This window comes from Manis pentadactyla, chromosome 1 (assembly GCF_030020395.1).
Source record: "Manis pentadactyla isolate mManPen7 chromosome 1, mManPen7.hap1, whole genome shotgun sequence".
In the NCBI taxonomy this organism is placed as follows: Eukaryota; Metazoa; Chordata; class Mammalia; order Pholidota; family Manidae; genus Manis; species Manis pentadactyla.
The window spans coordinates 210760989-210788698 of record NC_080019.1 but is presented as its reverse complement, the minus strand read 5'-3'; the positions used below and the strand labels follow the sequence as shown (position 1 = coordinate 210788698).

General features: G+C 47.6%; 1 protein-coding gene across 8 annotated transcripts in view; it reads left to right on the top strand.

Moving 5' to 3' along the window:
• The window catches only part of ITPR1 (inositol 1,4,5-trisphosphate receptor type 1), a 308099-nt gene that overhangs the window by 234801 nt on the left and 45588 nt on the right, over positions 1-27710 (top strand). For all 8 annotated transcript variants that reach the window (XM_057507152.1, XM_057507144.1, XM_057507135.1 and 5 more), the window contains 9 exons: positions 3243-3423; positions 4929-5182; positions 10423-10623; positions 12087-12197; positions 14342-14437; positions 16938-17060; positions 18105-18209; positions 21164-21356; positions 27541-27663. In XM_057507152.1, the coding sequence (XP_057363135.1) occupies positions 3243-3423; positions 4929-5182; positions 10423-10623; positions 12087-12197; positions 14342-14437; positions 16938-17060; positions 18105-18209; positions 21164-21356; positions 27541-27663 (1387 nt within the window). The remainder of the gene's footprint in view (positions 1-3242; positions 3424-4928; positions 5183-10422; positions 10624-12086; positions 12198-14341; positions 14438-16937; positions 17061-18104; positions 18210-21163; positions 21357-27540; positions 27664-27710) is intronic.

The window sequence follows — 27710 nt, the reverse complement described above, 5'->3', positions numbered from 1 at the left end:
ACATCTTCACATTATACTAATGTAATGGTGGTACAGAAACAAAACGACCATACTCAGTGGGCTTGGTCTGTGCTGATGTGTGCACGGCGGCAGCTCTTCCCTGTGGGTTGAGAGAGCTGAGTAATTGGCCTAGGGTCACGGGACTAGTGGACGAAGAACCTGGGACTCAAACCCAGGTGGTCTGACTGGACGACCTGCCCTGCTAACCTTTCCATTAAGAAAAACTCTCCTTCCTTTGAGGCACTGGTCGTATGTTTGTTTTTGATACTGAGAGGCATGATAGAATATACATCTCATTTGAGCCTAAAGGCCAGGCACCTCGTAGCCAAGCCCAAAACTGCCCCAGTTCACTCTTTCCATCCTCCAGCCACCAACATTGTTCAGTCCTGCTTCCCTCATGTCACTGTACCCGAGAGTCCACTGTATGATTTTATTGACCACATTCTGTTTATAAAGCCTTTTCAAATACTTGTGCAACTGAGGGCTATTATAAATAATGCAAAATAAATAGACTGGGCATTACAGAAACATATATAGATGAATGTAATCCTCAGTCCCCTGTCCTTCTCTCATTTCATAAGAGGTCTCCTTTCTCTGACCCTATCAATTGACATCCTTTGGGTGAACCAGCTAGATGTTATACAGTGTGGCTTGTAACAAGCGATCTGTTTGTGCTGTGTTGGACTGTTGTAGATGACAGATGGTGGGCTTCATTTATTTACTTACTGACTTATTTAAAGTGCATCTCTTTTCTTGAATGACCAGATTGCCCAAGGATGCTTTTTTAAGTTGCCTCTTTGCAATGAGAAAACTAATGGGGTAGCAACTGAAGTTTATTGCTCTGAGCGGTTGCCTTCTGGTGCAGCCTCCCCATGACCCTGTGTGGGTGAGATGTTGTATGATCTGTCTTGGGGAACATGTAGTCAATGTAATTAGGTGGCTGCAGGTTGAGTTCTTAGTCCTTTGCTACGCCTGCAGATGCATCGGCTCTCCAAGAAGTGAACAGTTGGAACTTGGGTTTCACACATTTGAGCGATTTTCCAGAATTAATCTTTGTTGGGGATTTATTTCTGTCATGGCCACTGAACATAAGCAAGATTTGATTGAGGGGATCTAGTTAAGAGGAGTCACGAAGTGTTGGGTTATATCCATTCTTTCATCAAATAATTATGGAATACCTTCTATGTGTGGGCCTCCCTGGGTACTCTGGGGACAGCTGCGAACCATATTGGTGGGGCATCTACTCTTGCAGAACTTACACTCTGCGTAAGGCAGTAAGTAGGTGAACAGTAAATACAACAGTGTCATTTCAGAGGCCAGCTGCTGTGAAGAGACTAAGAGCATGTGAGAATAAGCAGCTGGCTTGGCTGCTGCTTTACCTAAGATGATCAGGGACAGCCTCACAGGAAGTGATGTTCGTGGTGAGACCAAAGGATAAGGGACCCTAGCTATGGGAAGAGCCAGGAAAAGCAAGGAAGAATGGGGCAGTAGCATCCACTGTCTGCCACAGTGTCGCTTGCCTGGGTCAGATTCCTACAGATAAAAGGCTGTTTCAGTAAAACATCATTGGGGTGATTATTAGGTTACTCTGTCTTTTCCTTTCCTGGCAGTTTTATGGGCGAGGGGGGCAGGGGCTTGGCTCCTTTTTGCTCATTATTGATCTCCTGTGGTGGGCATAGTGCCCAGGTCAGGACAGGTGCATAGTGAGTAGTGGGTGGATGGGTAGGTGGATGAATGGATAGATGGATGGACGGACAGAATGGTGGATGGATAGAATGACAGATGGCATGATGGATGGATGGATGAAATAGTAAGAAGTCTAAAAGAAAAGGCAATAAAGGACAATGGGTGACACTGAAGACCAGCTTGGTTCTCAGAGTGGAAGTCTTGAGGGGACCCAGAATAAGGCCACACAGTAGGCAGGGGGTGACTTACTCAGGCATTTGGGAGCAACTCGAGGGGAAAGAACCACAGAGCACAAGTAGGAAGGATGGATCCTGTGTGTGTGTTGGAAACAAGCAGAGGTACAGGTCAGTGAGGAGAAGGAAGGACACAGTCAAGAAGTACTTTGTGGGCAAGTGGCATTGACATGTCAGTGTACAGATGGGCTAGTGGCTGTGAGAAGGGTCAAGTGACTGATGGAAATGTGGTGGCGGTCTGGCGGGGTGGCTGATTCGGGCACTGGGCATGGGGGGAGTGAGAGAGAGAGGAGTTAAGGGGCATCAGAGGACTCATAAGATGTTAATTTTTCCTGGCATGTCAGGACTAAGACTACGGTCTGTAGGGAGATGCCATCTTTCCAAATGGGGGAGGATATGAAATTGGCAGAACGATCCAACTGAGAGAAGCAAATATATTGTTTTAGAGCTTTGTTTTATTCCCCTGGAAATGACCGTATTGTATTTTTATGTAAATAACTCACAACAGTGTGGTGTTTACAAAAGGGTGAACAGTGAACACTCATAAATGAAGTTGAGACACCATATTGTGTTTTGGTATCAACAATGTATACTATTGCTTACAGTGGGTCCAAAAACAAATGTGTATCCAAGAGGCGAGCTACCTGTTAAATTCCCCATCTACCCACCCTTTACCTGTCCTTCAAGACTTGGTTTAGAAAACATATTTTTCATGAAGATTTTGGGTTCACTCCAGCCCAATGTCATCCTTGCCAGCTCTGAACTTCTATAATATAATTGTCTGTGTAGCTCCTGGAACACTTTGTGCTCACACATTTTTGTCTTAGTTATGAAAATGTCATCCTAACCTGGTATGGAGCCCCATAGAGCAAGTGGCACGTTGTACTCAACTGTTTATATTCACAGGGCTGTGCAAAGAGGAGGGACTCACTTAAGTCCTTAAACACATGACTGGCCTTGCAGTATTCACCAAAAATACACTCCTTTTCCATTGTTAATGGAATTGTTTTGTGTGCATGTAGGGGGTTGTTCTTAGTTGTCTAAAATCTGCCCGCCACTCCTTTGCATGCTTCCCAAGCCAGTATGACTGCTTCAAGAAAGACAGCCAGTGGCAGGTTGCTTCAAAGGCTCTGTGTTGAAAACCTTAGGCTGTAGAATCCAGAGAATAATAGTGCATGGAACAGGGTTTAACCTTGGCCCATGCTTAGACCTTTTGTGAGGTTCCGTGGCTGGCTCTGATCTCTGTGAGGTTTTGGTGTCTTGAGTGGGATTCAGTAACTGGTCTGTCACAGTGTTGAAAAATCTGTGGGTTTTCTTTGGCAGCACTCCTTTTTCTGCCGGTTGACAGAAGATAAAAAGTCAGAGAAGTTCTTTAAAGTCTTCTATGACCGAATGAAGGTGGCCCAGCAAGAAATCAAGGCAACGGTGACAGTGAACACCAGTGACTTGGGAAATAAAAAGAAAGATGATGAGACAGACAGGGATGCCCCATCACGGAAAAAAGGTAAATGCTCCCCTGCATGAAGCTCTTCTGTCAGCTGGATCATGAGCCCCAGAGAAGTCTCATGTTTCCTGTAGTTTTTTTTCTTTACTTCTAGACTCCAAACTGTATTCTGACTAGGGTTTTCAGAAGAAGAAAACCAGTCTGGTTATAATGTAATTCTTCCTAAGTAACATGAGCTGAATCCCTGCTGCCCTGTAGGTTCCTCTTGTGAAAAACGTTCTAGGGAAACTCAGGGTTTTATTGGCAGGAAATACATCAGTAATCTTTTCCTATAATTTTTCGTTTTATGTTAGAGAAAGTTGAGTAATATACATACTTTAAAACTAGATGTCCATCTTTTGTCAACGAATTCCCCCTTATTTCCTAAAGTATTTGAGAGTTTACAAAGCTTTGTATCCCTTATCTTGCTTGAAGAGAAGTAATATTTGGGGGAAGTGGATAGGCCCACAAGGGTTGGTGTCAGATGGCCTTGAGCAGGTTAATGAACCACTCTAAACCTTGTTTAGTTTAGAACTGGGTGTCTTTGCCACAGCGCACTTGACATCTGGAGAATTCATTCCTGTAGGGGCTTTCCCGTGCATTATATGATATTTATCAGCGTAGGTGACTTCTACCCAGTAGATGACAGTAGCTTACCCCAGCCCCCAACCGAAAATGTCTCCAGATATTGCCAGCTGTCCCCTGGGTGGGGCTGGGGGCAAAATCATTCCTAGTTGATAACTACTAGTCTAATATGGGGATTAAAAAAAAAGAATGGCTAACATTTACTAACTACTTCCTGTGAACCAGGCCCTACCTGAAGTTCTCTACATGTGTTAATTCATTTACAACTCAGGTCAACCCTGCAAAGTAGATAAAATTGTTATCACCATTTTACAGATAAGGAAACTGAGGCACAGAGGTAGTGATGAAGTTGACCTTGTTAAGGACATGCAGCTAGTAGGCAGTAGAGCCAGGGTTTAAACCCAGGCAGGCCAGCTGCAGAGTCTAATGCTCCTAACCTTACCTTATGCCTGGTTACCTTACAGGGTCACTGTGAGAATTAGAGGGAATAACACACCTCAAGGCCTTAATCACAGTGCCTGGGCACTTAGTGAAGGGCCCAGTCGATTGTTGCAACAGTAACTAGTATTGTGATTAGCACTACGGTGACCCTGTCAGGAACCTTCTGTAGGTGGAATTCACTGATGCTCTCGCCATTTTACAGACGGGGAAGCTGAAGCTCAGAGCCTTAGCTTTGTGTGGTTGACGGCGCCTATGCTGAGGCTTTTCCCTAGAACACAGAGCACAGAGGCAGTGTCAGAGCCCTGGGCCAGCTGGCAGGCCTTGACGCAGTTCTGGTCCCATCTAAGCACTGGGAGGACGTGGTGATTTCTGGGCGTGTTTTGCTGACCTCGAGAGCCATAGTGAACACAAGAACTTAGGTCTCTGGGCTCCGTCTTTGGTGTGGTGCGGAGCATTCCGGAAGGGTCAGTACCACTGGTTGTCTCACATTTGCATTCTAGCCAAGGAGCCCACCACTCAAATAACGGAAGAGGTCCGCGATCAGCTCCTGGAGGCCTCGGCCGCCACCAGGAAGGCCTTCACCACCTTTAGGAGGGAGGCCGATCCCGACGACCACTACCAGTCTGGGGAGGGTGCGCAGGCAACTGCGGACAAGACCAAGGACGACCTGGAGATGAGCGCCGTCATCACCATCATGCAGCCCATCCTCCGCTTCCTGCAGCTGCTGTGCGAAAACCACAACCGGGACCTGCAGGTGAGGTGGGCGTGGCCGGGGCCATGGCTTCATCACTCGTCGCAGCCCCTCTCCCCGCCGCCAGTGCCCTGGAGTTGAGGTGCTAGGATGGTTTTTGGTATCTGGGCAATCGGTGTGTCTCTTTATCTGTTCTCCCCGCCATCTCCGCCGGGACGGAAACCGTGTCCCAGTTAGGCGCCTGCTCCGTGCGAGTGCATGTCTGTGTGTATTGCTGCTAGCCTGTTGCTGTTTGGCGTAGAGGTACCTAGGTGAAACGTGGATGAGTGGATGGATGGATGATTAAATATGCTAGACTTAACAACAAAATCTGGGACCTAGAAAGTTCTAATTTAATATTTGTTGGTGATGAGTGAAGTGGCCTTCCCAAGTTTTACACAAACAGGCACTCAGAAATATTTGTTGAGCTGATTATTCCAGAAACACTGTTCACTTTTTTTGTTGTTAGAATGATAATGATGGCCAATGTTTCTTGGGCACTTGGAGTATCCTGGATGCCAAGTATTGCTTAATTTATTACATTCGTTTTGTAGATGAGAAAAGTGAGGTTCAGGAGACACAGGTGGGGAGGGCAGACCTGGAACTTGAACCCAGGCAGTCTGATGGTAGAGCTCATGCTGCTCACTGCCATTGTCAGATAGAAGCATTTTTTCCCTTGCAACATTTCCTCACCACCAAAGGCTATTGAGAAAAGGCTACTGGTAGATTCCAGAGATACAGTTCTTTCTACCGAGTGGGTAAAGATTGGTGGAGCCCATCCCTGCCCAGGAGAAGCATTCAGGAGCCTGCTGCCCCTGGCCCACTGCCTGGTTACGTGATTGACTCTTGAGGAGAATGTCCCTCTCTGCCTAAAAGGGATGAGGTTGAATGACAAATAGTGTTTCTGAATAGGCCCTCTAAGATAGAGCATTTCCTTCTAAAGTAAGCACGTTGGCAGCATTAGTTTTATTTATTTGAATAATGATGGTATGAAAAGGAAGTCATTCTAGTCCAAATGTGGCAATGGTAAAGTGCAGCCTTTAAATATTTGCATTGTGACTTTATCCACCAGGCGATCTGATGGCCTTTCACACGTCCACTGGAGCCAGACCAGTTGGTGTTGCCACTGAAAACTGCCAGCACTTAAATCCTGCCACAGAATCTATGCCCAGACAGGTTAAATAAGAAATTATATTATTAAACAGTAAGACAGAACAATGAAATGGAACTGGGAGATGTCTACAGTGTGAACCCCTTCTACACTGGTCTTTATTTTTAATCAAATTGGCCTGAAGAGTCTGAGCTTTGAAATCTAGATCTGAGGTCATCAGTCAGACACCTCTGGCCTAGATCTTAAAGTGGAGGGATTCCCCAGAAGCCCCGCTGCTGGCCACCCTGGAGCCTGAGCTCTCTCTCCCCTTTGCTGCCTGCTCCATGTTCCCTGCTTGAGCCCCACAGACATCTGAGTGTGGGGTCCTGGCTACCAGTGTTCTTTTCTTGCCCTCTGCTCAGACGTCCCTGCTTCGGACTCCGGACGCCTTGGCCCTGGACTCACTCACCTGGGGCTGCCTGGCTCGGTCGGGTAGATGAAAGTACTGGTGGTCCAAAGCCCAGGGCTTGGCTATTGCCTCACCGGCCACTGTCCCTCTGTCTGATGGGACTATGCCCCTCTCCCCTTCCATATCTACACCATTAGCCCCGAGGGAGGCAGGCCGGGTGGGTGTGAGTGACACCATGGAGAGCCAGGCTGACCCACCGGCAGGAAAGCAGAGCCTACAGCTCAGCTGTGACACTCGTGTGGGTGGCAGCCCTGCCGTTTCAGCCTCCACTACTTCTAGGCTGAGCTTGGTGACCAGTGCGCTGTACTGTTCCCCTGGCCTGGCCGCTGGTCTTCAAAGGGAAAGGAAGTTGAGACTGTGTGTGTGTGTGCGCATGTGTGTGTGCGCATGTGTGTGTGCATGCTCATGACATCATCCTGACGAATATCTGCACCATGATAAAGCCCTGCCATGGGGGTGTCTTAGGACTTCAGCGGGTTCAGAGAAAAACTGTCCCAGTGTGCTGGGTCCAGGAAGGCTTCTCAGGGGAGCTGCTCTCTGCCGAACTCTGAAGAAATAAAACTCAAGAATGGGTAGAATCCCCCCCTGAACACCAGAGGGACAGTCCTGAGGTGCTTGCTCCCGAGTGGTTCTGGTTTCATGGACCCGTGCTCCCTTCCATCACCCCGATCTCTTTTCTCCATCAGCACACCCAGCTTCCGCTGTGGAAGCAGCATAAGGCTGCCATTGCTCGAGTTCTCCATGTCTTGTTTGGAAGTCTCCACAGTTTTAGTTTTGTACCTTATCTCTTGTAAAACTCTCCTTTAAACTAACGCCCTGAGAAGCCCATGGGCAGGAGCACCTTTTAATGATTCGTTGCAAGGCTTGATTCTCCAACACACTGCTCTGTGGAAAACAGAGCTATTTGGGGAAGAGAAGGGTGTGTAATATAATTTAATACATTTTTTTAAGACTTCACATCTTAACTTTTGAAGGTACCAGAAAAATTATCCAAGTCAGTGGTTAAACTTTTGGTTTTGGCCACAGAATCTTTCATTTGAACATCTTATGCAGAAATATACTGAGTAAAGCAAATGAGAACACAGCTGCTCTGTCTAGTAGAAACTACAGAATGCTAGAACGTTCCTTTCCTCCCTTACCTGTAAGAGCTCTAGGAGGCCAGGAACTTCCAGGGCTTCCCCAGGTTCATGCAGGCCCAGTTGGAAAACCAATGATTGGACCAGTGGTTCGTAAAGCTGAAAGTTAGAATCATCTTTAATGATTTCCACTAAGTCAGACACACTGAGGTGCTGATAATATTGCTCTGATAAAATTATGTTTGTAGGAATCTGGTTCTCAAGAGGATGGTTTTAAGCAGGACTCACCTACTCTGAATGCCACCTCGTTGGCTGTGTTCTGGAACAGGTGGTGGATCTGCAGGTCAGAATTTCCTTGTAGATCAAGGGAGAAGACATTCTCACAGAGAGAAAATTATCAGCTCCCTGGTGTAGAAGTGCAGATAAGTTCAGAGAGAAGGAATCTGGCCTTTTGAAATTGTCCAAAGTTTCTTGTCGTATTTATATCCTTAATTTCCTGTTGGTAAATGTTGAGTACAGATAAAGCCACCGAGCTTGACTTTGCCGAACAGGCAAGCTTTGGTTACAGTCATGAGAAACTTGATGGGAAGGACTATTCCTGAGCCATTTTGCATGTGCTTTTGAACCTTCCCCTGAGAGGCTGCCTCTGCTTTCACCTGGGTGACGAGTGCAGGTTCCCATCTCTCCTCACTGATGTCTGTCTACACGCAGTCTTGAAGTCTTTCTTTTCCTTAACCCACCCATCTGGACTTGGTCCCTGGCTGTCTAAAAAGACCACAAAAAGAGCAGGATTTCCCTAGCAAAGACCAGACAGGGTGGTGTGGGCTAAGGGTGAACTGTCTTCCCTAGGCATAGAAAGAGGTCCTATGGTCCTTGTAAGTTGCGTGCCTCTGTTCTTGTAGAGGGCAAGAGGACATGGATCTGAGCTAGGGAAAGTGAGGTTCTGGCTAGATACTGCAAAACCATGAGAAATGGGAGAGGCTTTCAAGTAAGGGCTGCCACATGAGTTTGAAACATGTCAGCCGTGGTGCCTTCCTAAGTCCCCTTTCCTCTAGCCATTCAGTTTTTTGCAGGTTCTTTCAGCTAGCGTCATGAAGCATCTGGCACATACCTGTCCCTGTGGTAGCTGCCAGGCATCCATGCTGTCATCATCATGCTGCTCAGGCTGACACCTCTGTGAGGAGGGCAAGGAGAGGTGTGTGCGGTGCTCTGATCTCACTGGAGTCAGAATGCAGGGCCAGGAAGGGCTTCCCGAAAGAAAGGACTCAAGATTCCATCCTGAAGGGAGAGGAATTCATCAGAGTGCAGATGGGAGACATTTGCAGGCAGAGGGAATAGCAAGACTGAAGAGCAAAAAGAAATTCATTCCTGAATATATTCCTTCTATAAAGGTCCAAATGAAAATAAGTATTTACTGAGAAAGAATTGTCCCTTTCCCAATGCTGACCTCTCTACACGGAGAGAACTGTTCGTGGTGCGGACTGTATCCTGAGTCATTTAAGTCCTTTCTCTATATATTTGGATGGCAACATTGGGCACATATTAATGTGCTATTTGCTTCTTGCTCTTCTTAACAGTGTGTTAGGGATCTTTCGACATAGGTGCATATGGACTGACTTTAGTGTTTCTAATTTGTAATATTAAATGATGTTGATGTAACTGATTTAACTACTCCCCAACTGACGGGCATTTAGATTGTTCCCAGTTCTTCACTGTTACCAGCAGTGCTCTGGTGATCATCCAATGCATACTTTGTGAATGGAAGTCTCATATAAGTGAATTACCAGGCCAAAGGTTACATTCATTTAATCTTTTGATTATATCTTTTTGTGGTACCAGTTTTCTTCAGTGACCATGGAACTTTTATACCTGCACAAAAGAATATTTATAGTTAAGTTTTGCTTCTTTTTAAGAAGCAATTACTGGTGTCTCTGACAAAAATCTCTTCATCAAAACAGACTGTTTTATGAGATGGTTGAATGTGGCTTGCTTTATTTTGTCAAGGAAGTACCTGCTTTTATATCTCGAGTTGACATCACAAGTGTACCTGGAGGAGGCGTACTCGACAGCGTGCACATAGCACGCATACACATTTACTCACTGCAGCCCCTTCCTTTATTAATGGAAATGGCCAAACAAGATAATCCACATTCCCACCATAGCACTGGGCTTAAGCCAGCTTGTAACACCTCATTTTATGATGAATCGTCCCCAGTACTAAACTCTTGGCGTTCAGCGTTCTGACTGTTCCATCGTCTTTTGAACATAACTGTTGCCTTTGGAAACGTCAGATGCCTCTGAGCTTAACACCTGGGGGGCGGGAAAGAGGAACAGGAACTCAGAAGGGCTCAAGGAGTCGGAAGCGATTTGTCAGAGAGGAGCCCTCCTCCACTGCACCCCATACAAAAGCATTCTGGAGAACAAGCCACAGTGGTATTGCCATGGCCCAGGTCCACAGTGGGCCGTCATGGGCTGACTTTTCTGCTCTGTCCAGAGCTGCATCTCCCTGCATGATTGATGATCCATTAATGGCACCAAAAGTTAGACCCTGTCAAAATGGCAGGATGAGTGACCTTATCCCTCTTCTCTCTGCCTTTGCTCTCCCAACGTGGGGACTGCTCACGTTCAGAACTTCCTTCGTTGCCAAAATAACAAGACCAACTACAATTTGGTATGTGAGACGCTGCAGTTTCTGGACTGTATCTGCGGAAGCACAACTGGCGGTCTTGGTCTTCTCGGACTCTATATAAACGAAAAGAACGTAGCCCTCATCAACCAAACTCTGGAGAGTCTGACCGAGTACTGTCAAGGGCCTTGCCATGAGAACCAGGTAATTCCATTTTTATTTTGGGGGTGCAAAGAAAAGTTTATCATTTTGGAAATGTTCTTGACAGGGACCAGGGCAGAAGTCACATAGCCCTTGCCTGTCAGCCTAGGGAGTCAGTAGAACTGGAGGCCTTTTTCCAGGAGTCAGGAAGGAGCTGTGGTGTTTTACGATGTTTCAGGACTTTCCCTAATTACACACACTGGATGGGTTGGCCTTGGTCTCCATGCCTGGTTTGGTTTGATTTGAATGCCCAACTGTAACTTGACTAGAGATGGATGTTCAAGTTGGAGTTAAAAGAAGACCAGAAGACTGCTCTCTTTTAATGGCTAGGAAAGACTCAATAAGTGTCTGTTTGATAGAAGGAGATTTAAACCTAGTTAGACATATCTTGCTCTACAGGAGAAAATGTGTTGGTGAGATTTTAACACCTCAGGCATGCCGAAAAGAGAAAGATCCATTAGTCTTGACTGTTTTTTCTTGCACTGGAGCCCAGTAGTTTCTAGGGTAGGGTCATTGCTTTTCCATGACATCTTGCAGACTTTGCATTGGTCCCAGGATGAGTATGGTTTTTAACTTGAATTGTACTCTGTCCTGACAGGAGGGGGTAGGCCAATGCTAAAACAGCCATTTCTAAGTGGCTTAGATAAGCTGTGTCACGTGGGTTTGCAAAGCCAGGACCTTCCCCCCACTCAGAGCAGAAGAATGGCTTCTAAGAGTGACAACTGGCCACATATGAAAACCTTGGTCTTAGTTGTCTGAATTTGAGGCTAGCATTTTGTTAGATCCGCTTTTTTCTTCTGGTTCCCTGATGAGACAGATGGTGTAGTCCAAATTAAAATGAGAAGGAACCAAAAAAATTACAACGGGGGGGTGGGGGGAAGGCTTTATCTGACATCTAAGTGAATTTCCTTATAAACCTCAGGTTTGCTTTCCTGCCAAACAGAGGTCTGTTGAAGGGAACATACCGGAGTGGATTCTGCTGCAAATGGGGATCTTACCTGGGGGAAGATGATTAATTTTGGTATTTTTTGAATTAAACAGGAAACTTGCTTTCCAAGCTTAAGCCTTAAGCAAAAAAAGTGTGCAATACGAAAACCCAGTGATATAGAGAGAACGGAACACACCTTTAAAGGGGAAAACAGGGCTCAGAACCCAGAATCAGTCACACACCATATTTTCCCTTCAGAACAAAAGCCGACTGCCCTGTACTGCTTGGATTAGACACAACCATTTATCAGTTACAGTGCCTATGGGGACTTTCCTACTGTTTACTGTTAATTCTGAAACTAGAGATTTTCATCTGTCTTTTATTTTTACCACTTTCTCACGGAAAATTTGCAGCTCTACCCTAGAGACATGACCGGGAGTGGCAAGCGTTGTGTTGAAATAGCAGTTCAGTCCGTCTCCCTTTGCCATCTGATTTATGACCAGCATGTGAGTAAACGTGTGTGTGTCTGTTCCCTCAGAACTGCATTGCCACCCACGAGTCCAATGGCATTGACATCATCACAGCCCTGATTCTGAATGACATCAATCCTTTGGGAAAGAAGAGGATGGATCTGGTACTAGAACTGAAGGCAAGTAGGAAATGAAAGCAAAAGGCAGTAGCATTTGGAAACAGTCACTTGTGTGTTTTTCCTCGGCACGTAACACGGTGGTCAGTGTTGTGAAACTACGTACTGGAGACAGTTCTTTGAGTCTAAATGAATGGTCCACGTTGCACATTCTGACTCACATGCAGAACTGCAGTGTGGCCCTTCCAAGTAAGGGTCTTTTGACAGGAGACCTGCTCTTCACCTTTCAGGTCCCAGGGCATGAGAACTCGTCACTCAAAGTGGAGAAACGAATGCAAACAGCATCCAAGAACTAAGGGAAAGGCTGGATTCTGAAAGCCGTAGGCAGAGAAGCCACGGCAACTTCATCCCCCTGGGGTCTTAGATGTGTCCCCTGTGGGAAAAAAAGGGCCGGAGGAAGAATACTCGGGCCAAACCCACGTATGACGCAAAGACGTTCTATTTTCACATTATTAGCAACAGAAGGGAAAAAGGTTTGCCCTGACTTTTTCTCTTCTATTGTTAATTCAGCAGAAGGGTGGTTCATAGGTGTCTGTTTAAAATAAGGAAAGTTATCCTGGCCAGTAATGTTTCTATAAGCCTCTAATGCAACTCTTTGAATTGTGTAGAAATGGTGGATGTAGAAGCACCACTGACGTGTGTTGACCCCCCACAATACCAAACTAGTTTTATGGGATAAAGCAGTGACTTCAGCTGCTGGTTTCCAAAGCCGGCCTCTTGGACATTCAAGAAGCTGACAAAGCACTCCTGATGTTAATTTCTTAAGCCTACAAAACAAAACAAAAAAAACAAACTCTGGCTCCTATTTAGAGGTTCCAAAGATTCAATTCTCAGAATTGAACTTGCAACCAGCCTGGTGTCTAAATGAAATGGGTCTGTTTCGAAACATGTTAGCCTCTCTGATCACATTTCCTTTTAACTGTTCCCATGATGGGGCATGTTGAGATCCGTCCTCTCTTAGACGCAGGACACAGCAGTGAGCTCTTTATCAGTGTCCTGGAAGAGGCTGGGGCTGTAAGGCTGAGCTGGAAAGTTGATCTGTATTTATGGGATAAACGGCATCACAGGAAAGAATGATCATTCAAAAAGCCCACGGGAATTGCACAGTTATTTTTACTTTTTCTTTTCTGTTTAGAACTGAGAGTCCAAACTAATAACTGATTTGGGTTTAAATGGATTTTTTTCCCCTAGTTTTAACTCCTTTGACAAACTGGGCGGGAGCATTGACTTGCACATAACTGAAGCTCGTGCATCTGGCTACCGTTTGTCAGAATGTGCATGAGGAGAGCCTGAAAGAAACAGAATTTCATGTGATCTTGATCAGCATTTCAGTGGCTTTTTCCACTCATCCAGTAATCTGTGAGTTATTATAGAAATTTCTACCCTATGAAAAGCCACCATTTCATAGCACAGCAACCTGATTGAACTGCTGTGACCTATGCTTGGAGAGCAAAAAAATACTGCTCCCTCTCATCCAAACACCCCAGACAACAAGGCCTTTTGAGTCCTCTACACAAGGAAGCTTACAGATTCTCATAGGCCCAGGGCCTAAAATGAGGTCACGCTGAGAAGTGCAGGGTGTGGGCACATGGACACTGTGAACTTGATGGGAAATTATGGCTTGGCATGCATACAGTGCCCCTCTGGGTCACTTCACTGTCCCCTCATTATAATGTTGGGGGTTATGAGAGCTGGTAGCACTCTCTGAAGGCAGGGAGGTATTACCTTACTTGGCTGCCTTCTCTGGCCTGCAAGGCTGAATAACAGCTTTTACAACATGCCTGCCCTGAAGGCCTCAGTGGTCCCTAGAGCAGGTTCTTCCTGACCACTGTCATCATGAGAGAGACTGCATGCCCACGAGCACCCATGGGTGCCTTTCCACTTTCCACCAGGACTCGAACCAGGTAGCTTTAGGGACGAGCAGCCCAAACAAATACATGCTGTTTTAACCCACATCAGATTCAGCAGAGATGTTTCTGGAGTTGGCGTGGCCCATTCTCTGATGCAGGAGGTTGTCGTGCACTTGACGGTGGCTCTCCCAGGGGCCGAAATGTCTATCTAGCCAGGACGCCATGCCTGGATCAGTGAGACATTGGCCCCTAAGCAGCCCCTCTTCCTTTCCTTCCCTTCTTTCTTTCTCCAATTAGAACAATGCTTCCAAGTTGCTGCTGGCCATCATGGAGAGCAGGCACGACAGTGAAAATGCAGAGAGGATACTTTACAACATGAGGCCGAAGGAACTGGTGAGTCGGAGGGCTGATCCCCTGGCCCCACGTAGCTCAGAGTGGTTATCTGTGGCAGCCGAAGGGCTCTGCTTCCTTACGCTTTGTTAAAGATGCCCCAAATCAGAAGGATAAAGAGAACACTTGATTCGGCCCCCGAGCAGGGTCGAGAAGGGAAGCGTTGCATTGGCTATGTGGTGTTGCGCCGTCTCCCTTCTGCACAACCACACGCGGAAGCCTCCCTTGCCCGTTGCCCCTCATGGGAGACGGCAGGGAGTGGGGTGGGAGCCCAGCGGCCTGGAGTTCAGGTGCACAGCTCTGCCTTCATGCTGGTCACCCTGGGCGGGCCCGTGAACCACAGCCACACTTTCCACATCCCCAAAAAGATGAGGATATCATGTGGTCCAGAGGGCTGTTTTGAAGAGTAGACAAGACAGTTCACGGCAGACCTTAACGTGCAGCACGGTGAACCCTTCGGGGGTGGCGGTTCCTCTTCTCCCCTGCCTCGCTCTCCCCCGCCCTTACACCACGACTTTGTCCGCAGCCACAGAATCCACATCTCTTCTTGGTGCCCATTGCCTGGGCAACAGGAGAGTGTTTCTCTGGTGCCAAAGTTTTGGGTTTTTTTAAAAAGAAGACACAGGCTTGTTTATTTTTGAGGGGTGAGATTCACATTTGGCTGTGGCTCCAGGCAGAGAGTTAGTGCTGTAGCCTGTGAGACGATCTGAGGATGGGACTCTCTATTTGGACTTCTTCCCACGCAAATAAACTGTGACTGACAGACCTAAATCAGGGCACAAAAAGTTTTCTGCCACCTGCCGCTCTAATGTGCCCTTGGGACCAGGCTGAAGTCCCTTTATGTATTCCTTTAACTGAAGTGAACAGGGAGTGCAGCTCTTTGATCTCTGAGGTCAGGAGTGAGTTCTCAGCCTGAGATGGACATCCTCCCCACGCTTGCATAACAGCTTATATAACTGGAGGGGTGGGGAGTGGGGGAGAGGCTAGGATTTGGCACTGCTGTGCAGGAGTAGAATGATATCGCAGAGACCCCATCCCAAATCCCGGGAGGCAAGAACTCAGCCCCACCTTGGCAGGGGGAATGTTGGCACCCAGGACTCTGGATGCCACAACTTCTTGGATTGCTCCCTGCTGGTTGGAGAACATCGCTTTCGGCTCATGAGGGTGGGTCAGAGGCTTCCCGGAATAGACACAGTCCTAAGATTCCATAGAAGAAAAGCTGAGACTGTCCACAGAATGTCCAGAACATGTGTGTACATACGTATCCACATGCCCACATGTGTGTACTCGGGCCCCACATCCTATGCCACATGTTGTCTGGTCAATCTGGAATTAGGGAGAACTGACAGGCCACACGCTCAGGGAGTGAGAATCTTTTGTCCCAAACTATTTCCAGGGCCTGAGCAGGTGTCAGTGCAGAAATGTGTGACCCTCTGCACGTCTGGTCTTGGATAATGAGAAATAATTCAGAATACTAGCTGTGCAGCAAGGCAGGCAGCTGAAATGTCTTCTGAATCATCAAAGAAAATGATTAATTTTTAATACAACTTAGGTTTTAAGGCATATTGTTTTTATTCTTTGCATGGTTAAATCTTGAATGATACGCTCAAATCTTTGGGAACTAACTGGCCAGAGCGTTCTGCTGGGCTCCAGGGAGGGGCTGAGAAGCGAGCAGCCCAGCCCCTGTTGTTGGCATGGAGGCGGTGGGGGAGCAGTAAGGCAGGCTCAGAACTGTGTGCGGGATGCGCTCTGAGCAGGAGACAAGCTGCACGCGTGGGTCCTCTGGTGCCTGTCGAGACCGAATCTCAGCTCACGAGCCCTGTGATGTCAGGAATGCCCTTTGGCTCTCTATTTCCTCATCCGTAATAAATGGGAATATTTGATATCTGATCGACTTTTTACAAGCATTAAATTTCCAGAAAGAATGTTAAAATACTAAGCACAGTGCTTGGCATAGCAAGTTCTTGGTAGGTGTTACTTGTGAATGGTGTTACTACCACGTGGAGTAGGCCGGTCAGGACAGGAAACATTTTGAATCAGAGAAAATAGTTTCACCAGCTATTTCTAAAGTCTAATGGATTTCTTACTAGTTTTTCCTGAAATGCCAAAGGCAGGGGGGTGAGGAGAGATGGCAAGAGGAAGTGTAGAGATAAGGATGTCTGGCTTCTAGCCAACATTAATATCATATTTTATTTCAAGGCCCTTTTGTGGCCATTGTGCCCTTTAGAATAGAAGGGTGCAAAGCTGTCTTAGAATGTCTTTGGGTCCAGTTAGAACAAATGGGTCTCTTTTCTCATGTCAGGGGAAGCTCATTGGCAGCTACTGAGAAGTGTTGGCAGTGTTGTGAAGGATTCTGAGGCTGTGTCCAAGCCTCATAGGAAAGAGCAGTGGGTTTGAGATCAGGTGATGGGCAGCGCCTGCCCCTGGCGGGAGACTGTGGATTCCGGTCCTGTGCTGGGTCTTCCCGGAAACAGGCGCTCTCTTGACTTGCCCCTTCTTGCAGGTGGAAGTGATCAAGAAAGCCTATATGCAAGGGGAAGTGGAATTTGAGGATGGGGAGAATGGTGAGGAAGGAGCCGCCTCGCCTAGGAACGTGGGGCATAACATCTACATACTAGCTCACCAGGTACGAACTCCCCCCCAGGCCCCTGGCCAGATGGTGCTCACCTCCAGTGCCAGAATTCCCAGATGCCTGTGCCCTTAAGCGTACTGTTCCCTTTCGGCTTTAACCCAGGGCTGTTTGTATTCATGTGGCTCCCAGGTACTGTTGGTAACCTGACCCAGTGTGCTGAGTTCCAGGACTCCAACTTTCCTCCGTGGTAGGGTCACATCCTCAGAAATCCCCTCATTTCTTAAATGCCTCTACACTGAGCAGTGTCATTTTATGACTATCTGGACACAGTTGAAAAGAGGGTTAGGTTTTTCATAAATATTGATGAGTCTGTCTTAACAATGTAAAGAAATAAACCCCAGCTGCCCTGCCTACCACCTTTGGAAATCTTTGGGAACTAACTGGTAATTATGACCTCCTTCTGTTTGCCTATTGGGGGGATGTAGTAACACTTCCTATCCTGGCACCAAAATGCCCTGTTTCGTAACTCTTTTCCCAAGTGGCTGGGCTTTTGAAGGTACTTCCTCTTTCGGGAGGTAGATGTGCTTTGAACTTGCTCATGTGTGGGCAGCCTGAAACTCCGCTGCAGGCTTGTGCTCTGTCCCTTTCGCCTCTTTTAGGGGTGGGAATCAGATATAAAGCAATGGCGGGATGGGGCCAGAGGTTGCTCCACCCTGCCACGGCATGCTGGCAGGAGAACAGAAAACTGTCTCCTGCCCCTCAGCTCCATTACCAGTGTTAAGCCACTGAGAAGGTTTCGAAACATTCCAAAGGGAGGCACGGTGTGGCCATACAGAAAACCCCATCTCCCTCCTACCTAGCTAAAGAAATCAGTGCAAGTGGGACCTCGCGTGGGCACGAGCTTTCCATGCTATTCTGCTAAGCTCCCCAAAGAGCTGCTTTGCAAAGCTCACCTTGGTGAGATACAGCAAGACCCCTGCACCTCGGCCCTCTGCTTGCCCAGGTGGTCATGCATTCTTTATACCCGAGGGGCAATGGAGCATGTGTTCCTGTTGCAGAGAGTCATCAGCTCCCCTGTTTTCTGTACTTGTGTTCCAGTTGGCTCGGCATAACAAAGAGCTGCAGACTATGCTGAAACCTGGTGGCCAGGTGGATGGAGATGAAGCTCTGGAGTTTTATGCCAAGCACACGGCCCAGATAGAGGTAAAAGTGGAGCACGCTCCGGCCCCAGGCCTGCGTTGAGGGCCCTCAGTGTGCGATGCCTGGCGCTGAAGCTGGCATGCTTTTGTTTGTCTGAGTAGCTGAATGTGTGAGTACCTACTGTATACCAGGTCCGACACACAGTGCTGAATATCTAGTGATGGCCAGGGCAGTCCTGATTCCTGCTTAAGGCCTACCGAGAAGGCAGACACCTAGCAGGCCCCACAAGGAGATGGCGCCCATTATGAATTCTGACAAGACCATGAGGGTTGGTATAAGAAAGTCCATCAGAGGGACTGGCTGTAGATCGTGGTGGTCACAGAGGCCTGTTCTGAAGAATGATCTATAAGCACAGGCCTTAAGAAAAATAAGAATGAAACAGGCAGAGCCCAGAGGGAAGAGCTTGTCAGACATGGAATAAGGCGAGTGGAGGGAAATGCTAGGTGAGCGTGAGGAGCTGGAAGTGAGCGAGCAGGAGGGACAGTAGCTCGAGGTCAGGTAGGAAAGGCAGGCAGGCCCAGACCCAAGGAATCTCATCAGCCATCCTCATACGAGGTCTCGATGTCCCCTGAGAGCAGTGCTGAACTGTTGGAGCATTTTACACAGTGGAATGACACAATCAGTTCTGCATTTCAAAAAAAAAAACATGCGACAATCCTTACTAATCCCTGTGCGTGAAATGGGGTCATGCCCATTTTGCAGATGGGGAAACTAAGACCCAGTCTGTGCCACCCGTCCAGTGATCAGTGGCAGAGCTGAATTTTCATCCAGGTCTGGCTGAGCCCAGAGCCCTTGGGTACTTTTTATGTTAGTTGCATTGTCTCTTGGCACCCAAGGGAGCAGGCTTCTGTCTCCAGTCTCCAGGCGGAAAGGGATGGTGGGAGGAAATGCACAAATTCAATATCCGTGCTGGAACAAAGGTTGTGAAGGATTCCCAGATTCTGCAGGGCCACATAATATATTCAGGATAGAGACTCTTTAAGAATATATTCTTATCTGCTATTTCAAGTCCCTGGGCTGTCCTAATAAAATGTGCCATTTCTCTGATTAGTTGACCATAACAGTGTATGTGGGCAAATACTCTTCATTTATTGGTAATGACTGGAAGCTTGATGGAAGCGCCATCTCTGTCCTCTGGAGCCTTAAAAGACATGCTTTAGGTGTTGCAATATAAGATGTCAGAGGAGAATGGAACCTTGGAGGTCATCTCACTGAGCTCCTTGATTCACCGGGGAGAAGACAGAAAGCTTGATCAGGTTAAGAGGTGTAAACAAGGTCACCCAGCCTGAGGTGGGAGAAGGGCTGGGATATGTTCTTCTGCCTCCCAGTTAGAAGTTTGCAGACAAAGGTGCCAGCAGATCTTAAATGATAGAGGCAAATGGCCAGGCATGGTGTCCCTATCTCTCAAATCCTGCACTGGACCAGCCACCCATGTCTTCAAGTCACCCAAGGGTGTTACTTTGCAAAGGCAGAGAACACTTTGTTACTCCCTGGGCCTCTTCACAGACCCTGGGACCCGTTGGGTCCCTTTGCTCTGGTGAGTGAGGCTGCTGGGTAGCCCTGGAGTCTAGGACTCACTTCCTGCCAGGTGGCCTCCTGTCTCCTCCTTTCCCTCCTGATGCTGAACACACACCACTCAGATCATATTCCTCCAGCCTGAGGAGATCCAGAGCCCACTTGACCATGTGAAGCAGGCAGGCTCTTGACAGCAGGAGTCCTGACCCTGCGCGTACACCAGGGTCCCCTGCGGAGCTGGCTCGTGTCCAGGTTCTAGTCACCTGTATACCACGGTTGACTTACAGACCAGAATCAGTGTGACAGTGGATTCCTATGCACTGATCTCTCCACCTAGATGTGGTAACCAGTGGTTTGAGGACCATGTCTTGCAGAATTTATGGAGGCAGAGCGTGGGAACCTGTCTCACCTCTGAGAGTTTCCCACTGCTGCATGACCTGAGTCACCTATCTTGCTGCGTCAGGAAACAGAATTGTTGGGAGAGTGAGAACTGGATCTTCTCGTTGGACCTGGGCCTCACCTGACTCCTCCGGCCCCTCGGAAGGAAGAATGGAGTGAGGCCGTGACCTTACTGAGTGGCAATCCATACCCCTTTTGAAATCTCTACCCCCCGGGACTGTGACTCAATACAGTGTCCTGGAATTTGAACAATCCCAGCCAGCCTACCTCCCCTGTGGGGACGGAGCTAGTCCAGGAAGGGCAAGGAGAAGCCCTGTGAGGTGTCCATGCCGGGTGGGGCCCAACAAAGCTCGTTTAAACCCCAAGGAGTGCTGTACCAGCGTCGCATGGGCAGGCTGGTTCAGGCGGGGTACATTTCAGATGCTATGACAAGTGAGAGACAGGAGGTCACTACACATGGATAAACCAAATATCTCTTTTCCACATTCCTGTCTAGGAAAAAAATCCAAATTTTCTGTCAGAGAAAGGACATTAGGTGAAGTTTGTGCCACAGTTCTGTCCAGTCTGGAAGCCACTAGCCATGTGTGGCTGTTTATATTAAAATATTCAGCTGCTCAGTGGCATGAGCCACCTGTGCAAGTGCTCAGAGGCCACGTGTGAGTAGTGGCCTGCCTTTTAGACAGGGCAGAGACACAGGTGCAGAGCCACGCCGGCATCACAGAAAGCTCTCTTGGACAGGCCCAGCCTAGCGCTCCATCTGAATGTGTGCACGACACACAGTTTAAATTGTTCCAGGCAAAACTTAGTCACAGGAAAAGTAGTGGGTCTGAGGTTCATGAAATACTCCTCTAGACTTATCAAAACGGTTTTCTATATCAATCTGAGAGACAAGATCCAGTCCAGCAGTTAAAAGATCAGAGAAGACTCAAGAACAGGAATGTATTATATACATTCTGGATGTCTAAGCCCAGGGCCGACAGCAAGTATCTTGAGTGAAAGGTTTTGAAAGATGACTGTGTAAGTGACACTCTTTCTCTCCCTAGATTGTCCGGTTAGACCGGACCATGGAACAGATCGTTTTCCCTGTGCCCAGCATATGTGAATTCCTAACCAAGGAGTCAAAACTGCGGATATACTACACAACGGAGCGGGACGAGCAAGGCAGCAAGATCAACGACTTCTTCCTGCGCTCCGAAGACCTCTTCAACGAGATGAACTGGCAAAAGAAACTGAGAGGTGGGCCAGCGGCCCCTCTGCAACAAGGGTTCTGGGGTTTCCGAGGCCTGGGCTGGCTTCCTGGTGGGTGACTGGATCTCAAGGAGCAAACTGGTGCACTTTCTAGTACTTTCCACCACTGGGCACTAGGAAGACCCAGACACCTTTATGGCAATAGCTGGGCTGCAGCCTCAGGAAGGTGCCTCCACTGAAAGGCTGCCTTCGTGCAGCATCTGACGGGATCAGGTTAGAGGGCTCTGTGGGGGGACTTCGGCGATGTCTTTTGTGGTATCTTGATGTAGGAAATAAAAAGGAAGGGAATGAAGGCCAGGCCATGAGCTGTCAGAATGCTGCACCGGAGTAGGAAGCTCAGGCAGCCTGGCTGCTCATTTCCTAGCTCACTGCTCGGCAGACGCTGCTGTTTCCCTCCGAGAGGGTAGCTCGGGTTTTAGGCCCGAGTGTCCTTTCACAGGCATTGTGAAAGTGCCACGTGAGATGGGGGCCGCTGCTCACCAGCAAGTCCTGTGGCAGAGCCCAGCCAGTGAGGGTTGAAATTACTCTTCGAAAACACTTTTATAGGGCTTCTTAGCTCCTGGTTTTCATTAGGATTTTAATGTGATCCTTCAGTACCGACAGTGTGCTCTGCACCGGCTGTTGTGACCAACTTAGAAAGGATCGGGGGTTATTTCTGTCTGTCTGTCAGGAGCCAGGTTTTTTATTTGAAACCCTGGGATTGCAGCCACAGTTGTGATCTTTGGGCTCTTTCTGCGGTGCGGGGCTCCGGGAGGGGAAGCTGTGTCAGAGGTCAGTTTCAGGGAGAGTTTGTCCCCTTGCTGCTGCCCACCAGTCTGAGCCAGCCCAGATCAGCCTGACTGACTGTGTGCTGCTGCTGCTGCCTCGGTTCTTTTCTCCCTGCCTCCCTGCACCCCTGAATCTGGCTGGTGGCAGAGAGGGTTGGGCAAGCAGGCTGACCAGCAGGCCCTGTTCTCACCCTGACCCCTACTCCGTTCTCATTCATCTCTTAGGGGCACCTCACTGTCCAGCACTTTAGCATTATAAGATATTTTGGTGGGCCAGACCCATGCCTTACCTAGCGCCATGCTTGGTGTCTGACAGGGGCCAGGGGGCCGTTGGCAGCACAGCATGCATGTCCCCCTTGGCAGGGACCACAGCAGACTCCGTAAGATTCTGCCCACAATCCTTGTGTCCTGGGAGCTCTTCCAGCTCAAGCATCAAGAGGAGTGACACAGCTCCATGCTCAAGGAATAAGAAAAAAGGGGATCCACAGACCCATGCATTTTGTACTCTGGTATTTTCAGCTATCATGTTAACCAGAAAAGAACTTCCTCTTATTAGTTGCTTTTTTTTCTTCCCTGGGATAGTCTGTGATTCCAGCTTTAGGGAACATTCCTGAATTCATATATCTAAACCTCCATAATCGTTACTAAAACTGTCAATATATGGGGTCTACTAAGGAGACTGGTCAGATATATTCATTCTTTCAGAATTGCTTAATATATATATATACATACATATATAACATATATAAATAATATATGTAATATATTTGTAAACACACATATATATCTTATGTCCATATATATACAAACACATATAAATAAAATAGGCTGTCCAAGAGCCTTATGAACCGACAGAAGGGTGTTCACCTTTCCTGGTGAGGTGAGACTGCTCATCACCTCTCTCTGGGGTGCTGTCTTCAGCCCAGTGTAGTAGGAAGACCTCAGCCCCAAGAGGTGGGGGATCATAGTTCCCTTCTACTCCTGCCACTCGCTGGCTCTGTGGCCCTGGGCAGATGACCTAACTGCTCCCAGACCCTCTAAAGTGGGGAGGAAAGACCATGTGCTCGATTAATTGCAGAATGACTCTCTCATCATCCCAAGATTTACACTGCACTGTAGCTAATACCTTCTCTTATTTGGTCTGTCTTTGTTTCAAAAACAGCTTTTGTTGCAGCAAAGCTTAAAGCCAGCTATAGTTGCCAACTGAAAGATTTTTAATTGGCCTCACAGCTATCTGCTTATAAGAAAAAAATTAAAAATAATAACTGAATTAAACATGATTTACATATTTAAGGGTGGAGAAATCTACTCATTAGAGGTGCAATTAAAATGAAATAAGTTTCTCCTCTAAGTAGCTTATTTCTCTTTTAATACATCTGCAGAAAAGATTTTTTTCTAACTTACTCATGCAGCTGCTTTTTACCTTTACCTGAAAGAACCACAGAGAATCACCTCTGCTCTGGCTGGTCCGGAGCCAGGCTTGGATACAAAGTGAGGTCCTCTGGAGACTGAGGTTGCTTAGTATTTTCTTCTGCAAATGTTATTAAGGTACTCAGTTTCTACACTTTTATGAAACCTTCCTCCCTGCTCTACTCATGCAACACACACACACTTACACATGACACATGCACGCACGCTCACACACACACACACCTTCTGGGTATTCACATCCTCTCCTGACTGCATCTCTGGTACCTTCTCTGCAGCTCTTAGACCCAGTGAAGTGAAAACTCCAGAATAAGAAAACTAGGACACAATGAAAGAGGAAATTGAGGCAGAGCTGCATGTGCTGACACTTGCTTGGGGTTTTCCCTTATGATTATCATGTGTGTTGGAGCAAAGCTGGGAAAGTCTGCTGCTCAATATACATGGAGTGCAGTCATCAAGTAAGAACCAGTTCGAACAAACAAACAAATCAGGAAAGAAGGTTACCAGCAGATACCCTGGGTTGCAGTTATTTAAACTGTCCTGCTTACCTGGGATCAGAGCATCCTGTCTTTTTGCTATAAGGTAGCAGGTGAATTGATGCAGACACATTTTAACCCCGAGTGAGCAGAAAGCATGCTACAGGGTACAGGGGGTCGTCCACAGTGTATAAGCTGTGATTCCTTCCAGTGACAACTTATGGGACAGGCAACACAGGAGTATTTCTAAGTGGCTGTAATTTAAGTGACCAATTATGAGCAAGGCTGTACTCAAGCAGTGACACACGGTAGAAATGTGGGAAAGACAGGCTTCTGAGAAAAGGTGGGATGCAAATAGCATCTAGAAGGACAGGAGGACTTGGATAAACACAAGGCTAAGAGACGGGGGAAAGGGAAGGTGTGTTTATATCCTCTTGCTGCCATGATGCATGGCCATAAACTTGGAGGCACGGACAAAATGCACTTATTATCTTACTGTTCTGGAGGCCAGAAATCTGCAAAATATTCTCCATGGGCTAAAACCAAGGGGATTCCTTTTGGATTTTCTAGCCTTTTCCAGCTTCTGGTTGTGTTCCTTGGCCCCTTCCTCCATCCATGAAGCCAGGAGTGGTCAGGAGAGCCATTCCCACGCCGTATCACTCCGACCCTGCAGCCTCCCTCTTTCACTTATAAGGATGTTTGTGATTACATTGGGCCATCTAGATAATTCAGGATAATTCCTCTGCCTCAAGATCCTTAACTTCATCACATTTGCAAGGACCCTTTTGCCATGTAAAGTAACATACTCACTGGTTCCAAGAACTAGGCTGTGGACATCTTTGGTGGGGAACCCTTATTTTGCCCACTGCAAAAGTTATGCTAGTTGCATTATACTGCTGTGTAATAAGTTGCCGGAAAATTTAGTGGCTTAAAATAACAAATATTTATTTTCTCATAGTTTCTCAGGGCAGGGAATTTGTGAGTGGCTTAGCTGGGTGCCGACTCAGTGCCTTAGGTTGCTGTCCAGGTGTCATCCAGGCTACCTCCATTCCCAGTGCTTGACTGGACCCAGAGGATCCCCTTTGAAGGATGTCTAACTCACATGGCTGTGGGTGGGAGGCCTCACATCCTCTCCGTGTGGACACAGGGCTGCTTGAGTGTCCTCACAACATGGCGTTGGCTTCCTGAGAGCAAATGACTGATGAGAGAGAGCGACCATGTGCAAGGAAGAAGCCGCAGTGCCTTGCACGACTTAATCTCAGAAACATGCCCCTCCCTTCTGCCGTTTTCTGTTTCTTAGAAGCAAGGTGCTAAGTCCAGCCCACCCTCAAGGGGAAGTGGATTGACTGCACCCCTTGAAGAGAGCAGTATTAGAGAGTTTGCAGACATGGATTTAAATCACTGGAGAGGAAGTACACGCAGGCCGAGGAGTATAGGATGTGTTCAGGGAACTGTCACTAGACCATGCAGAGACAGAGCCTGTGAGGAAGGGGAGTGGCAGGGGAGTTCCAGCAGGTAGGCAGGGACGCAGTCCCATGTGCCGCTGAAGGCAGAAGACCCTGCCCATCAAGGCTGGTTTGTAAGGATCTTCTTGTACCTGGAGGGAGACCCAGTTGACTTGAAGGACTTAATCTTCCTTTTCAGAATGACACTACAGTTTAAGTAGGATGTCAGCCTTATAATAAGATTTGTTTCTGAAGTATATGCCGTAACTGAAGACCCTTTATTATAATTAAATGAATGCACCCTACAGTGGCTACTCTCACATTTGATGTTGAGAGCTACTCCTTGAAGAGAATGCTGGCCTACGCATCGCCGAGCTTTGCCATTTCCTGTCTTTTTTAACTTATTCTTGTGAGCCTTTACACATCCACTCATGTGGAGAGGATGTAATAGTTTCCTAGGCACCCATTACTCAGCTTCCAAAAACATGGACCCTTTGCCCTTCTTGCCATCCGTCTCTTCCATCCTTTTCTGGAGTTCTCATATCCAGATCAGAAAAGGGCTTCAATCCCCACAGAAATCCATGTAACTATTGTTTCCAGAGCAGTTGATTTCTCACCTTAAATTTGCTGCAGCAGTTAACTTACAAAATATCTCTTGTTCAACTGAATCCTGGCCAGCCCCTCTATGGAATGGTGATGTGAGCCATTTATCTTTATCCCTGTCACTGGCCCCAGAGGATCACTGACCTGGGTGCTGAGGTCTCCACAGCTTCCACTCTCTGCTGGGGCCTCAGTTTCCCTTATTTATAAAATGAGAGATTTAAAACTAGAAGCTGAGAGCTCTAAAACTCGACAGTTTGGAAACCTTGCCTTTTACCAAGTGCACACTTAACAAGCAATGATTAAATTCCCCAGGGCTCCATTTAACTGTGCTGTAACTTCATTTTGGATAGACGCGCTCAAAGATTTGGCCGCTGCTGTAGGCTTTGTTACAGGGCCATTGGATTCATCACTGGCCACTGTTCTTATGTTAACTGGTGACCTCACTGGCAAAGAGAGTTCACAATGGAGAGCCACTGTCACATGCTCCACACTTTTCTGTGTGTGGGGATAACATTGAATGAGACCATCTTTTGGAAACTTTGCTTCTGGCATGGGGACTGAAATTATTCCTGCTACATCTGTTTTTGAGCATCAGTCTAAGTGTAAAGTGCCACCGAGGAAGACTTCTGGGGAAAAGGATACACCATGGCACACTGCGTGGCCACAGGCCTGTTGCTCTAACACTGAGAATGCCCTGCGAGCATGCTGTCACCTGTAGGGAGCAACAGATTATGTTGGCAGCAATACTGAAAGTAGCTCTCGCCCCTTAGTGATAGCCTCAGTGCCACACCCTTTCTCCGCCGCAGCCTTCAGAAATGCAGACTACCCAGGTATCAGCTCTCGTTCCCCGTTCCCTGCCCCGCCAGAGTGATCACCAGACTTAAGGAAAATGGCAAACAACTCAGTATGGGCAAAGGGATCGTGGTCTTGCTTTTAGGCACTCGAGAGTCAGGAAAGATTTTTGAGCAAAGAAGGGGTGTGGAAATGGGCCAGCTGGGCCAGCTCTGAGAGCTGGGTGTCCGCCTCCACCAGTGGCCCACACTTCTAAAACCTAATTAAATGCTTGGGTGTCTCCGGGCATCTCATCTGGTCCCGGGGGCCTGGGGGGAACTAAGGACTAGGCGTGTGAATGCTCGTTAGCCCCCAGATTCCATAACGGATGGTGTTGACTGGGACATGGTGGCTTTTAGACACTTCAGCTTTTCTGCTTTTCTTCTCTTCCTTGTCCCCAAATACATCTTCTGTTCCAGCAAGTACTCCAAACAGAAATAAACCAATCTGATGTCATTAGCAGCCTGTGAGTCAACTTCAAAACAAATGGTCGTTTTTACTGTTGTGGTGAAAAGTGGGAACAGAAGCGGACTTGGGGGGCAGAGCAGGACAAGGGCCACGCGGGAGTCCCTGCGTCCTGGCTCGTGGCCCCGAGCCTCACACGGCTTCCTTATTTCCGCAGCCCAGCCCGTTCTGTACTGGTGCGCCCGCAACATGTCCGTCTGGAGCAGCATCTCCTTCAACCTGGCCGTCCTGATGAACCTGCTCGTGGCGTTTTTCTACCCATTTAAAGGAGTCCGAGGAGGTACCCATATCTTTTTTTCAAGGACACTCCTAGAAGCAGTAGGAAAG